At 58.2% G+C, this 10,977-nt stretch overlaps 1 protein-coding gene across 1 annotated transcript; it reads right to left on the bottom strand.

Annotated features, from left to right (window-relative positions):
- Positions 1 to 1,788: 1,788 nt before the first annotated feature.
- THITE_2123135 (uncharacterized protein) lies at positions 1,789 to 5,870 on the bottom strand. Its single transcript, XM_003657386.1, has 2 exons — positions 5,469 to 5,870; positions 1,789 to 5,350 (listed from the first exon to the last, which is right to left on the bottom strand). The coding sequence occupies exons 1-2, from the start codon at positions 5,759 to 5,761 to the stop codon at positions 1,879 to 1,881; spliced, it is 3,765 nt and encodes a 1,254-aa protein (XP_003657434.1). The 5' UTR covers positions 5,762 to 5,870; the 3' UTR covers positions 1,789 to 1,878.
- Positions 5,871 to 10,977: the final 5,107 nt, after the last annotated feature.

Below are 10,977 nucleotides of genomic sequence, written 5' to 3'. Positions count from 1 at the left end.
CCCCTGTGAAGCAGGGGTCGCTGAATCCCGGCAGGCAACGAGCGTCGACCAGTCAGGGGCCCCTGTTCGACAGTTAGCGGGGGTGAATCTCAGTCACTTCGATCACACAGTGGCTCGTAATTACGCTACAGTGCAAGAATGTTGGGACAAATGTCTATTTCCACAGCAGCCGCCATCTCTTTCCCTTCCTCAGAGACTGTGCGCACGATCTCGCTGGTCCTGCCTCCCGCATGGCAGGGAACAGCAATCATTTTTCCATGTTCACATGCCACCCAACAGAGACCGGGCCAGTAGTGATGACAGATGGAGCGCCATCTGCAGTACAGTACCTAGCACTGTAACGCACCTACATCGGACAGAAGGACCTCACTTACATCATGCAGCAACCCCCCCCCCCCCCCCCCAGGCCGGAGTACATAGAAACCAACTCCAACGGCACATATCAAATCATCATCATCGTAAGCAGCACACGTCAAATCATCATTGTAGCCGCCAGGTCCACGACCTCGTCGCCCCGGCGCGGCTGACCACGACGCCGCCGCCGCGGGGGTTCCTCGGCGAGGGCCTTAAAGGGCGGCTCCATGGAAAGGACCGAGGCCCTTTCGCCACGGAGATGGGCGACCTCCGTTGCGGTAAGCGACGGGTCCTCCAGGTCCCTCCACGGCGTTGACGGAGGGGAGAATACTCGCGAGCCGCGTCGTCCAGGTATCAAGGTACGGCGTGAGGGCAGGCAAGAGGCGGCTTTGTTTATTTTTGTTCTCTCGGACCACCACCCGATGTGCGGCGTTGATGAGTTCGGCGGTCGACCAGTTGCTGGCCGCCGCGGCGGGGTCTCGAGCTCGTTGAGGGTTTTCGAGTTCTTTGGGTGCTTCTTCTTGAAAGCGGAAACACCCTTGATCTCCTCGAAGTAGTAGTCTTCTTGAAAGCGGAAACACCCTTGATGTTGTCGAGGTCGTTGGGCGCCATGACGGGAGACGGGAGACGAAGAGTGCACATCCTCAACAATGTCCGTTAAGAACCAGACATCCACCCTCAACCGGCTTCGTAGTTTCCCACCTCTCCATAGCCACATTTCACAAACTCGAAGCAAAATAGATTGTGTAAGGGGGTGGGGGTGTAGGTCAATTGGTAAAATAGGTGGAGGCAAAGCCAGTCCACCAGTGCAAGCAGCTATCCATGTATACCACCACCCCCTTTCCCTTCCCCCACCTCTCTCACCAACGTCGCACTTCATCAAAATCATCGCATTGGCATAACATCACAGTCCTCCCATCACAATCATGCCCCCGCCCAAGGAAAAACAAAAGAAAGAAAAAATAAAGACAAAAACATCCCTCTCATATCGTATGAAACGTACATCCCTTCCCAACTCCCACCCCGTCCCCTGCCTAATCCTAGCCTAATCCCACCTGACCTAAAGCCCAGCACCGTCCCGTTCCGTCCTAACCCAACCCATGCACAGGAGTGAAGAGAAAATAAGAGGGACCGGACCGACCGAGCAGAGCAAGAAGACCCTTGGCAAGCGGTAGCCTCCCAGAAAAAACTCCGAAGAAATGCCAGCAGTCTGTCTATAGGCGGCGGTAAAAACCAGTGAGCATAGGAAATATAGTAGCGATGAAACCTGAGCATAACCCAGCCAGCCAGCCGGAGAGAACGGGAAATGGAAACATGCCTCCCGCGAGGGGAAGAATGCGAACATATTCGAACGCAACAGTAGAGGAGGGAGTATTCGTCGCGTATGTGCTTGTGGAGGTGCACCCTAGCCATATAAGCGGAAGCTAGCGGGTGTTGTCGAAACTCAGACAACGTTTCGTATGGACCGAGAGGCGCTGTACTCGTGACGCGGGGGGCCGGCGGGCCCGGCACAGACAAACCGGCTCAGTCGCTATCCACAACGAGCTTCTTGGCCGTCTCGGTGCTGCCCACGCTTATGTTCGTGTCTCGCCTCCTCGCATTGCCCATCAGCCGACCGGTGGACTGCCACTGCGACTGCGACTGCGACTGCGGCTGCGCATGCGCGTCTCGCGGCTCCGGGCTCGAAGCTTGGGGCGGCACGATGGGCCTCTTCCGCTTCGCCATGGTCAGTCCCTCATCGCTGTCGCTGGACCCGTTGTCTTCGTCGTCATCAGCGTGGTTGCGCGAACCCCTCCGGTTGGTGGCCGGCGGGCCACCCGCTGGACGGGGCGCGGCAGCAGCGTGGTCCAGCTTCACAGGCACCGCTCCTTCCGGAACGTCGTGCGCGTCCAGCGGGAATCCCGAGCCGGGCTCCTTCGCCAACGCCGGCGGCGTGAGCGAGTCGGTTGTGTCGATGACCGACGCCCCGCTCACCACCCCCGGGTTGCCGAGAAACTCGCCCTCCGGGTCCGCAGACACCGAGCTCGTGCTGCTGAGCAGCGCCGGAAGCGAAGGGTCGGACTGGAAAGCGAGCATCCGCTCGGAAACTTCCTTGGTCATTTGGCTGCTGGGCTCGCAAATCGGGCTCGCCGACTCGCTGGGGCTCGTCAACGGCGTCGTGAGTGCGCCCATCGATGTCGAGCTCGACGACTTGCCTGTCGCAAAGGTCTCCCCCCTCGACAGCGGCATCCGAGGGACAGCGTCGTCCTCGGGCGGCGGCGGAGATGGCGTACGGGCCGCCTCGGCCGGTTCCGGAGTGGACGGCTTCTGCGCGCTGGGTTGTTCCCCTCCTGTTCCGGCTCCATGCGCTGGCAATGGCTTGTCTGCGACCTGCTCTAGGGGAGTGTGGCGCGTATGCTGCGAGTTGGAGTCGGATTCGAATGAAACGTGCTGGTGACCCCACGAAGGGCTGGGCGTCGGAGGGACCGAAGAAGGCACAGCATGCTCGCGCCCCTTGAGGAGTTCGATCGAGCGGGTAGGTCGGGGCGGCGGCGTGAAGTGTACGTTGCCCGGAGCGACCGCCGTGCTCAGCGAAACCCTGGCCTCGGCACGTTTGTCATGACTGCCGAACAAGCCGCGATCCACCGATCGCGCACGGTTGATCTCGTCTGCGTTCGATTTCGTGTCCCGGGCCTTCCTCAGCGCATTGCTTGGATCGATCAGAGGGCCACCCGACAGCGGCGTGCTCGAAAGCGTTTGCGCTTCGGCTGGCGCCGGGGTGAGGCTCAAGAAGGCGTTTGTGACAGACTGCGCGTGTCCGTGCCTTGGCGGGGCCCTGTGCGGGGAGGTTAATTCATGCCGAATCCGATTCTCGTCTCGTGGGGCGGCGGTGCTGAGCAACTCGAGGGGTTTGCGAGACGCGGGGCTATTCGTTGCCGACTGGCGTTGTGGGGGGGACGAGCCGAGGCCGCCCGCCAGGGAGCCTTCCTGAGGGCTAGCCAGAACGCTGTGCGTCAAAGGGTGGCCGGTGGCTTGCTGCGGAGAGGGAGAGTAATCATCCGGGCGAAGACTCCTCCGCCGGCTATCTCGGAGATGGGGTGTGATGAGCCCAGTTATGGGACTGTCTCCTGCGGAGCTGGCGGCGCTGCTGGTAGCCCGCCGCCTCGACGACACGCTGTCCGTCCGCTCACCGCGAGGGTGCATCACCTTGCCCACCGCCTTTTTGACTACCGATCTCGCACGCTCGAAGAGGTTCAGGGGCACAACGGCACGAGCCAGGTCCTTCTCATCGACCTGAATCTTCCGGCCAGACGTTCTCCTGGAAGGGTCGGTGTCATCAAGCCAGGCGACCGTGTTCTCCATGCCCTTGATGACCCAAGGATGCCGCTTCACGTCGCGCAGACGGATTCTCTTGTCCGGATTCTTTGTGAGCATCTTCCTCAGCAGATCCTGTAGCTCCGGCTCAATATCCTCGTACGCAAGCTCATCGTCATCACGGTAAGGCGGGTTGTTAACCCGTGTGTACAGAGACTTTTCGCTCGGTTTCGTCGAGGGATCGACGGGCCGCAGCCGTCGGCTCGGGATATAAACGTCATCGTTGGCAATCTTTTTGAACATCTGCCACTCGTCCTCGGCCAGGAAAGGGAGACGGGCGAAGATCAGACAGTACAGCGTGACACCCAGAGACCAGACATCGATTTGCTCGGTGACCTTTGGCTGCGTACTGAGAGGCGCATCGTGTAGGTCAGTCGCACATAGCTCGGGGGCGAAGAAAGCCGGGGTGCCGACCGTCTTCGCAAGCTCGAGGTCGTTGTCGAAGTCTCGGGCCTCCGACTCGGAGATGGTGTCATCGGGCTCGCCGTCGCGGACGGGACGACCGAAGTAAGACACGCCGAAATCGGCAATCTTGGTCCTCCTGTCCTTAGTCCAGAGCAGGTTCGCCGGCTTGATGTCCCGGTGGACCACGCCTTCGTAATGCAAGTACTCCAGGCCCAGGACGGTGTCGCGAAACGTGTTCTTGGCCTGCTCTAAGGTAAAGCAGGGCACGTACGAGAAATCATCCACGTACGGGTCGTGGACTTTGTCGAAATCAAAGGCAGACATGTGCGACATGAACGACTCGGCCATGCTGGGAGACCTCCCGCGCAGGGAGGGATCGTCGACATAGGCGCCGTACATGGTCCCGTCAAGCGCGGTCGACTTGTTGGCCTCGATCGGCACGGCGCCGGGCGCGGGCGTCTCCAGATCGCCGTCCTGGGCGACCGAAGCGAGGTTCGACTCGCGAAGAGCTTGCTCGGCAGGGTTTGAAAGCGATTTGGTCGACTGTGTCCGGGAGGGAGCCCGCGACGTGGCTCTCGAGCCAGCCGGAGAGTTCGAGTTCGACAGAGCAGGTCGTAGCGCCGACAGGCCCGTATCGTCCCTGCCGAGCGAGCCAACGTGCGCGTCGAGCTCCTCGTCATCGGCAGGGCCATACTCGAGGCTCCAGTAGTCCGCCGACGGCTGCTGGGCCTTCGCCCTCAACCTAGCCCGCTCGGCATCCTTGGCGGCCTGACGCTGCAGCAGGAGGCGTTCGAACCGTTCCTCCTCGGGCGTGGGCTTGCGGCCGCGCATCTCTCTTTCGACGCGGCGGCGCTCGTATTCGCAGATATGGGGCAGGCCCTTCTTCCTCCACACGACCTCGCCCAGCTCGACATGTTCGAGGACCATGTAGATCTTCTTAAGCTCCGGGTCATCGATGATCTCAAGCAGGGCAACGACGTTCGGATGGCGGATCTTCTTCAGAATGGCGATTTCCCGCTTGCTCTTGTCCTGGGTGGACATGGCGGTGACCTTGCCCAGCCGCCGTCTTTTGGAGAATCTCGGGATGATCTTGATGGCAACGAACTCTCCAGTCTCAACGTTCCTGGCGAGCTTGACTTTGCCGTGGACGCCACGGCCGAGCTCCTCAATGATCTCGTAGTTGTTGATATGCTTCCTGCCAGTTGCGTAGTCATGCTCGACGTTCGCCTTGTGCGTTCTGTCGGAGGTGTTAGTGGCTCCCAACTCTTCAACCCAGCGCCCCAAGTGAAGGACGCCTGCTCCCATCCCAGCCATCTTTGTTTCTGTGTCCCGGGAACAAAACAAAGGCTACTTACTCTCGAACCTTGTGGTCGTGGCCATGCAAGTGGGCCTGCAATTGATTCTGCAACGGATGCAAATAGGACGGCTTTGGGCCGCCGCCCATCGTCGTCTCGGAGCCGGGTTGCGATAAGGGAAACAACATGGCGGGCCGATGGTGAGAGGGACTGAAGAGACCCGGGGACGACACGGGCGTGCTATTGGAGGTGCGGTGCGGCGGGGCATGTGCCGGTGGCGGAGGCGGCAAGATGTGGTGAAGATGAGGATGTGGCAGCCGCTGGAAGGGTTGTCGGGGCTGATGAGACTCCATGGTGGGAATCCGATTGAGCACAGGAGGCGAAGGACTTCATGCTGGTGAGCTTGTCGTTTTGCAGTCAGTGGATCGTCGCACTGCCGGGAATCTGGACGGAGTCGATGGCAGCGGAGGTTGCTTGGAGCGAATTCTTTCAAAGAGCCATGGCTTTCCTCTGAGGGCAGATTGCACACAAAGGAAACAAGACCGAAAGAAGATGAAAAGGTTCGGATTGAAATGGTCGTCGAAGCTGTCAGGTTGTTTGGGGGAATGCTCGAGGTAGGTCCAGGTTCCTTGGTGTGGTGGTGTGTCGAGGAAAAAGAAGCTGGCCGGTGCGGCATGCCGCTTGTCGTTCCATGTGCGTGCGGAGAGCCAAGGCCGATGCACACAGATTTTGGCCCACGCTAACGTCAATTGGTTAGTTGAACTTAGTCAGATTGGTGGGCTGCGGCCTGCATGCGTCGGAGTGTCCTCTCTGGCGGCGTCGAGTGTGGTGTAAGAAGTACTGTGTACATACAACGAGACACGGCCCGCAGCGGCACAACACGGACGTCGCACGCACAGGAAGTGCGCCACATGCACACACAAGAATTTTTGCGTGAGACCCTCATGATGTAGCAATGATAGAACAGTTTAAGTGCCTGACCTTAGCTGACGTGAAAGAACTGTGCGAGGCAAGGTGCCTTACTAAGTGCATCAACCGTCTGTCACAGCAAGAACAGGAACCACAGAGAAATCACGAGAGCAGTGGCGAGGTGGGCTGCAATCAGTGTCGATACAACTTTGCTAGGGTACCTGGGAGTTACTCCGTATACGCACGGTGTGTCATGCAATACCTGCCTGCCTCCCTCCTCTGCGTTCCCTTGTGTAACAGCGTGAAGCCATTGGTCAGGAGTCTGACGTAGCATCAAAATCGCCAAGATTTCAAGCAGAAAAGGAGGGGCCGAGCTTAGTGGAGCGAAACTAGCCCAGGCGAGGATTGGCGGGGCGGCCTGGCAAACCCCTCCTGCAGTTGCAATTCCCCTGTTTGGGCGTTCCGGGAAGGAAGACCTGCTCGCGGGAAACAACTTCAACGGAACGCTTCCAGCGCCCGACGGCTCTGTCCGCTCTGGATCCAGTCCGACATCTGGTACGGGTGGATAATTGACGGGAGCACTAGTACAGAGGTTCATTCCGGCTCGGCGTGTGGAATTCCATGTCAGGGGTTTCGACTTCAGGCAGGCGGACCTGGAACTACACCAGCTGCTATTCGGGGGAAAGATCGATGTATGCATGGAATACTGTTCTCCGTGACAGTAGAGACTTTGGCTCATTCGAGCCAAACAGCACTTCGAACATCGTCCGATACCGCCATACACTATAGTGGCTGCTCTGAAGGGAGTACCTGGCACGGATAAGTTGTGCTGACCGCAGGTTAGCCACCGCTCAGCCAGTATTGCAGCCTCTGGAGAGGAATGGCCGTGTCAGCGGACGGACTTGACACGGCGCAAGTTCTCGGCGCGGGAAGCTGCCGCGCTAGGTTGCTGCTCAAGAATCTCTGATGCTCCGAATCTTCGCCGATGTTGTGCCGGAAGCTGGAACCGCTGGGATGATCGGCCGGAAGGACGGAAACGATTCGAAGCTTAGAGGAACCCAATATCCGCTCGCCACTGCTCTGGATGTACTTGTTTAGGTACAGAGTACAGCGCAGAGATGCAGCTGCTGCACCGTTGCAGGACGTCGATAGGTCGATACGCTGTTGGGTACCGAGGTAGGTTTGCGTCCCAAGTGGGACTGCTCGAAAGGCCGGAGATCTGGTTAGGCATCGTTTGTCTGCCCATGTTTGATTGAAACTCGGCCAGGGCTAGCGCTCCGGCCTCAGTACTACACTACATACACAATGATTTGTAGCGTAGTTATCCGGATGGGGCCGATGCCTGTTCTTCGTCCGGCAGACCCAAGTTGGGCGTCCTGTGAGAGTGCAGTGTACTGCGCAGCATGTGCATCCCTCGGCTTACCGAAAGGGGGCTGTCCGCTCTCAGCCCTGGCGTTCCATTCGAATATCTGGCCTGTCCAAGAAGGGCCCTTCGGCCGCCTACCGAAATGGTGCGGTTGATAATTAATGTTATTGGCGGCCTGTGCGATAACTGCAACCCCAGACAACTTTTCAAACCACCCAATGGTTGTCCATCGACTGGACGACTGTGCTTTCGCATTGTTCCTTGCACTTTTTTTACCGACGTCATCCGCGACGCTTGCGTTGGACAGACACGACTGCGTGCAGAATACTGTGGACTGTGGAGGCAAAAAGCGCTTGCCTCTATCTGTGGTACCGAGCTGAGAGCTGAGAGGTGAGGTCAGACTCGGATGACCGAGTTGGGAATGGAAAGATTGGGAACATGTGAGTTAGCGTTGGAATTGGGAGCCAGTCCAGACCGTTCGGCTTTTTCCGACCATCATTGGCTGAACCACCGACTGCTGCAAGGCATGAGTGGCTCAGCCGAACAGTTCCGTCGCTGCCCAAGGCACCCACTCGCCAGGCACATGGACTACCACGCAGGAACGTCATGCTGCGTAAGTGCACGTTCGACCCAAGGAAATTCTGCTCTGTGAAGACTTGCCTGCTTTTCGTGAGAATGGTATAGAAGGGATCACGATGCCTTGCATTCGGTAGTGCAATCCGTCGCATGAGCGACTCTCACATCCAAGATCCCCAATCAGGACCTTGTATTCCGCAGCGGGCGATTCGATGAGCAGAGGCACGAGATCATTGCATGCCGTCAGAACCCGAAGGAGATAATAGGACGGAATAGACGAGGTTTTGAAAGGTCCTCGAGTCTTGATTGGAAAAAGGTACCTTACACTACACGACAGCACCGGGCCCAGGGCTCATCAGGGCTCATTGTCCCGTCGTGTACCGTGGAGTGTAGCGTACAGTGCGGAAGTATTCCGTGCACGAGGCTACTGTGTACTGTGTAAGGTAAGTATTCGATACACTCTCGCAGATCGCCAAAACACAAACTTGCATCGGCCTCCGCAGTGTAGTGAAGCCCAGTACCTCACACACCAGTGGCTGGTCCCGTTCAAACTCTCCGTCGTCAATCTCCAAGCGGCGTAGATTGACACTCTACGTATACCACAATAGGCAGTCCGTCGCTGCGGAATGAACGGCGAGATGTGGCGCTATCGCAGCTATCGCGGTTTCCTTGGGATGCCACCTCAATAGGCTCACTTTGCGGACACACTGTCTGCGCGCTGCTGCACTTGACCACTCCATACATCAGGTACCCTACCCCTCCAACATCCAAAACGGGGCATGGCTTTCGCAAGACCCTAGCCCATCTGGACCAATCATGGGCAACAGCTTGCCTGCTCGTCTCACACATCCACGCATCGCACTGCTGGTCTCGCACATGGGAGAAGTGACAGGTCGCCGGCGTGGTGTGAACCGGGACGACGAGTTCCGCCGCCGTTAGGGTCACCTCCGGGCGCTCCAGCCAGCCTCAAGCCAGCTTCCAGCCATTCTTCCTCCTCGCGTTCCTGCCCTCTTCTGTTCCGCAACTTCTCCAAACAGACTCTCACAGGAACGTTATCTTGAGCCGCGTTTTGCCTTCAGTGGCCGACGAAGCACAAAACAGGTGGCCTGGCTTCTTTCTTGGCTGTGCCAGGAAATGTAACTATTGATTTGAGATACGCACCCCATCGCGGCCTCGCACTGTCTGAACCCTGATTTCCTCAACCTCCAATGCACTGCGATGCGACCCCACTTCGACTCCTGGCTTTCAAGGTTCCCTTCCCGCCGTCCTGCAGCGGCATTCCCCCGAGGGATATTCAATATGCGCAGTTCAGAGTACTACTGTGGTATAGTCTAATCATCGTCCCGTTCGTGGCCATGCACGTCATGACTCGCCATTGTGGAGGACTCTGGCTCCGGGGTCGCACAAATGCAGCCTGTGCCACGGTCGTGCATATGGAGAATCCCATGTGCGTGAGACCGTGATATTGATCAAGGTTCAGCCAGCCAAGACCCCTGGACTCATTCCACGCTGCGCTGTTCGCTGTTGTGAAGACCTGGGTCTGTGGTCCGGGGATCAGCAAGCTTCACACCAGAGCCAACAGTTTGCTCCGTTTGCCGGAGACCACTTGATCTGACTCCTGCCCCAGCATGCTGTCGCCGGGAATGAAATGCGGGCGTTGACTGGGTAGAGAGCGGTCGCCTTCTTTGCCACGTTGAACGCCCATGGGTCGGACATTCGAGCCGATCATCGACTCTGCGTAGGCAATGTTGGCGTTACTCCTAGTCCTGACGAACACTGCATCTGGCCTTCCTACAACAACTCGATTGTCCCAACCAGCCTTATCGACCCAAGCAAGAAACGATCTCGAAGCGCTTGCAAGGTTTGCCCTGCCAGCCCCAAGGAGCTGGGAATCACACGATCTTCCCCAGCCGCCCAACAAGCTGATCTCCAGGCGCTGGTTCGCCTCAGCGGGAGCGCGCTTGTTAGGGAGTTTACCTAGGTAGGTAGTTAGTCTCGCTAGTTAGTCCTGACCACAGCCATGGAACCACGGCCCCCAACAGCACAGCAGCAGGTCCAGTGGGTTGGCTGCATCTTGCCTGCTCATGCCAGATCGACACCAAACATGGCATGGTGGGAGGTGGTGGTCCATGGGGAAACGTGAATCTGCTCGAGTCTCGCGGTGCTGCCATGCACGACAATACCTACCCCAACTATTGGATATCCGGTCGCTTGGCACATGCGCACTGCCCTCTTTGCTCCTCCACGAGGCGAATGCGTACTGTGTACTTCCAAACAGACAAGTCCGAGGAAGGAGGCGCTGGGAACATCTCCGGCGTTCCGCCGAGTCCCAAAGCCATGGGATGTGTCCTTCATTGGCTGAGCGACGCCACCGTGAAAGAGACATGACCCCGACGGCGTGGTTCTTTGAAGAACCACCCCGGGTTCCACGCTCCGGCGCTGGGCCATCGATCGCCATGGCCTGTTCTCCCTTTGTGTGTGTCAAGCGGAAGGCCCTTCCATTGTCTTCTCGTCCTTTGATGCTTGGAGCTAACTCAGGTACCTTCACACAGCTGCCACGCCCCAGGATGTTACACGACTCGGGTATTCGGCCTCAGCCGTGTTCGGACGTTTGCCGTGTCGAGCGCGCCATTGTGTTCGCCAGCCAGTGATGCTGCAGCTCGCAAGCCGCATACCCGTTATCTCCTGCACGCATATGAATGGAATGAGCGCTTTTTT

This window comes from Thermothielavioides terrestris, chromosome 6 (assembly GCF_000226115.1).
Source record: "Thermothielavioides terrestris NRRL 8126 chromosome 6, complete sequence".
In the NCBI taxonomy this organism is placed as follows: Eukaryota; Fungi; Ascomycota; class Sordariomycetes; order Sordariales; family Chaetomiaceae; genus Thermothielavioides; species Thermothielavioides terrestris.
This window is presented reverse-complemented; position numbering and strand designations above follow the sequence as displayed.

Coding starts and splice junctions, on each gene's coding strand:
- THITE_2123135 (XM_003657386.1), bottom strand. CDS start 5,761: ATGGAGTCTCATCAGCCCCGACAACCCTTCCAGCGGCTGCCACATCCT. Junction 5,351..5,468: donor CACGACCACAAGGTTCGAGA/GTAAGTAGCCTT, acceptor CACCTCCGACAG/AACGCACAAGGCGAACGTCG.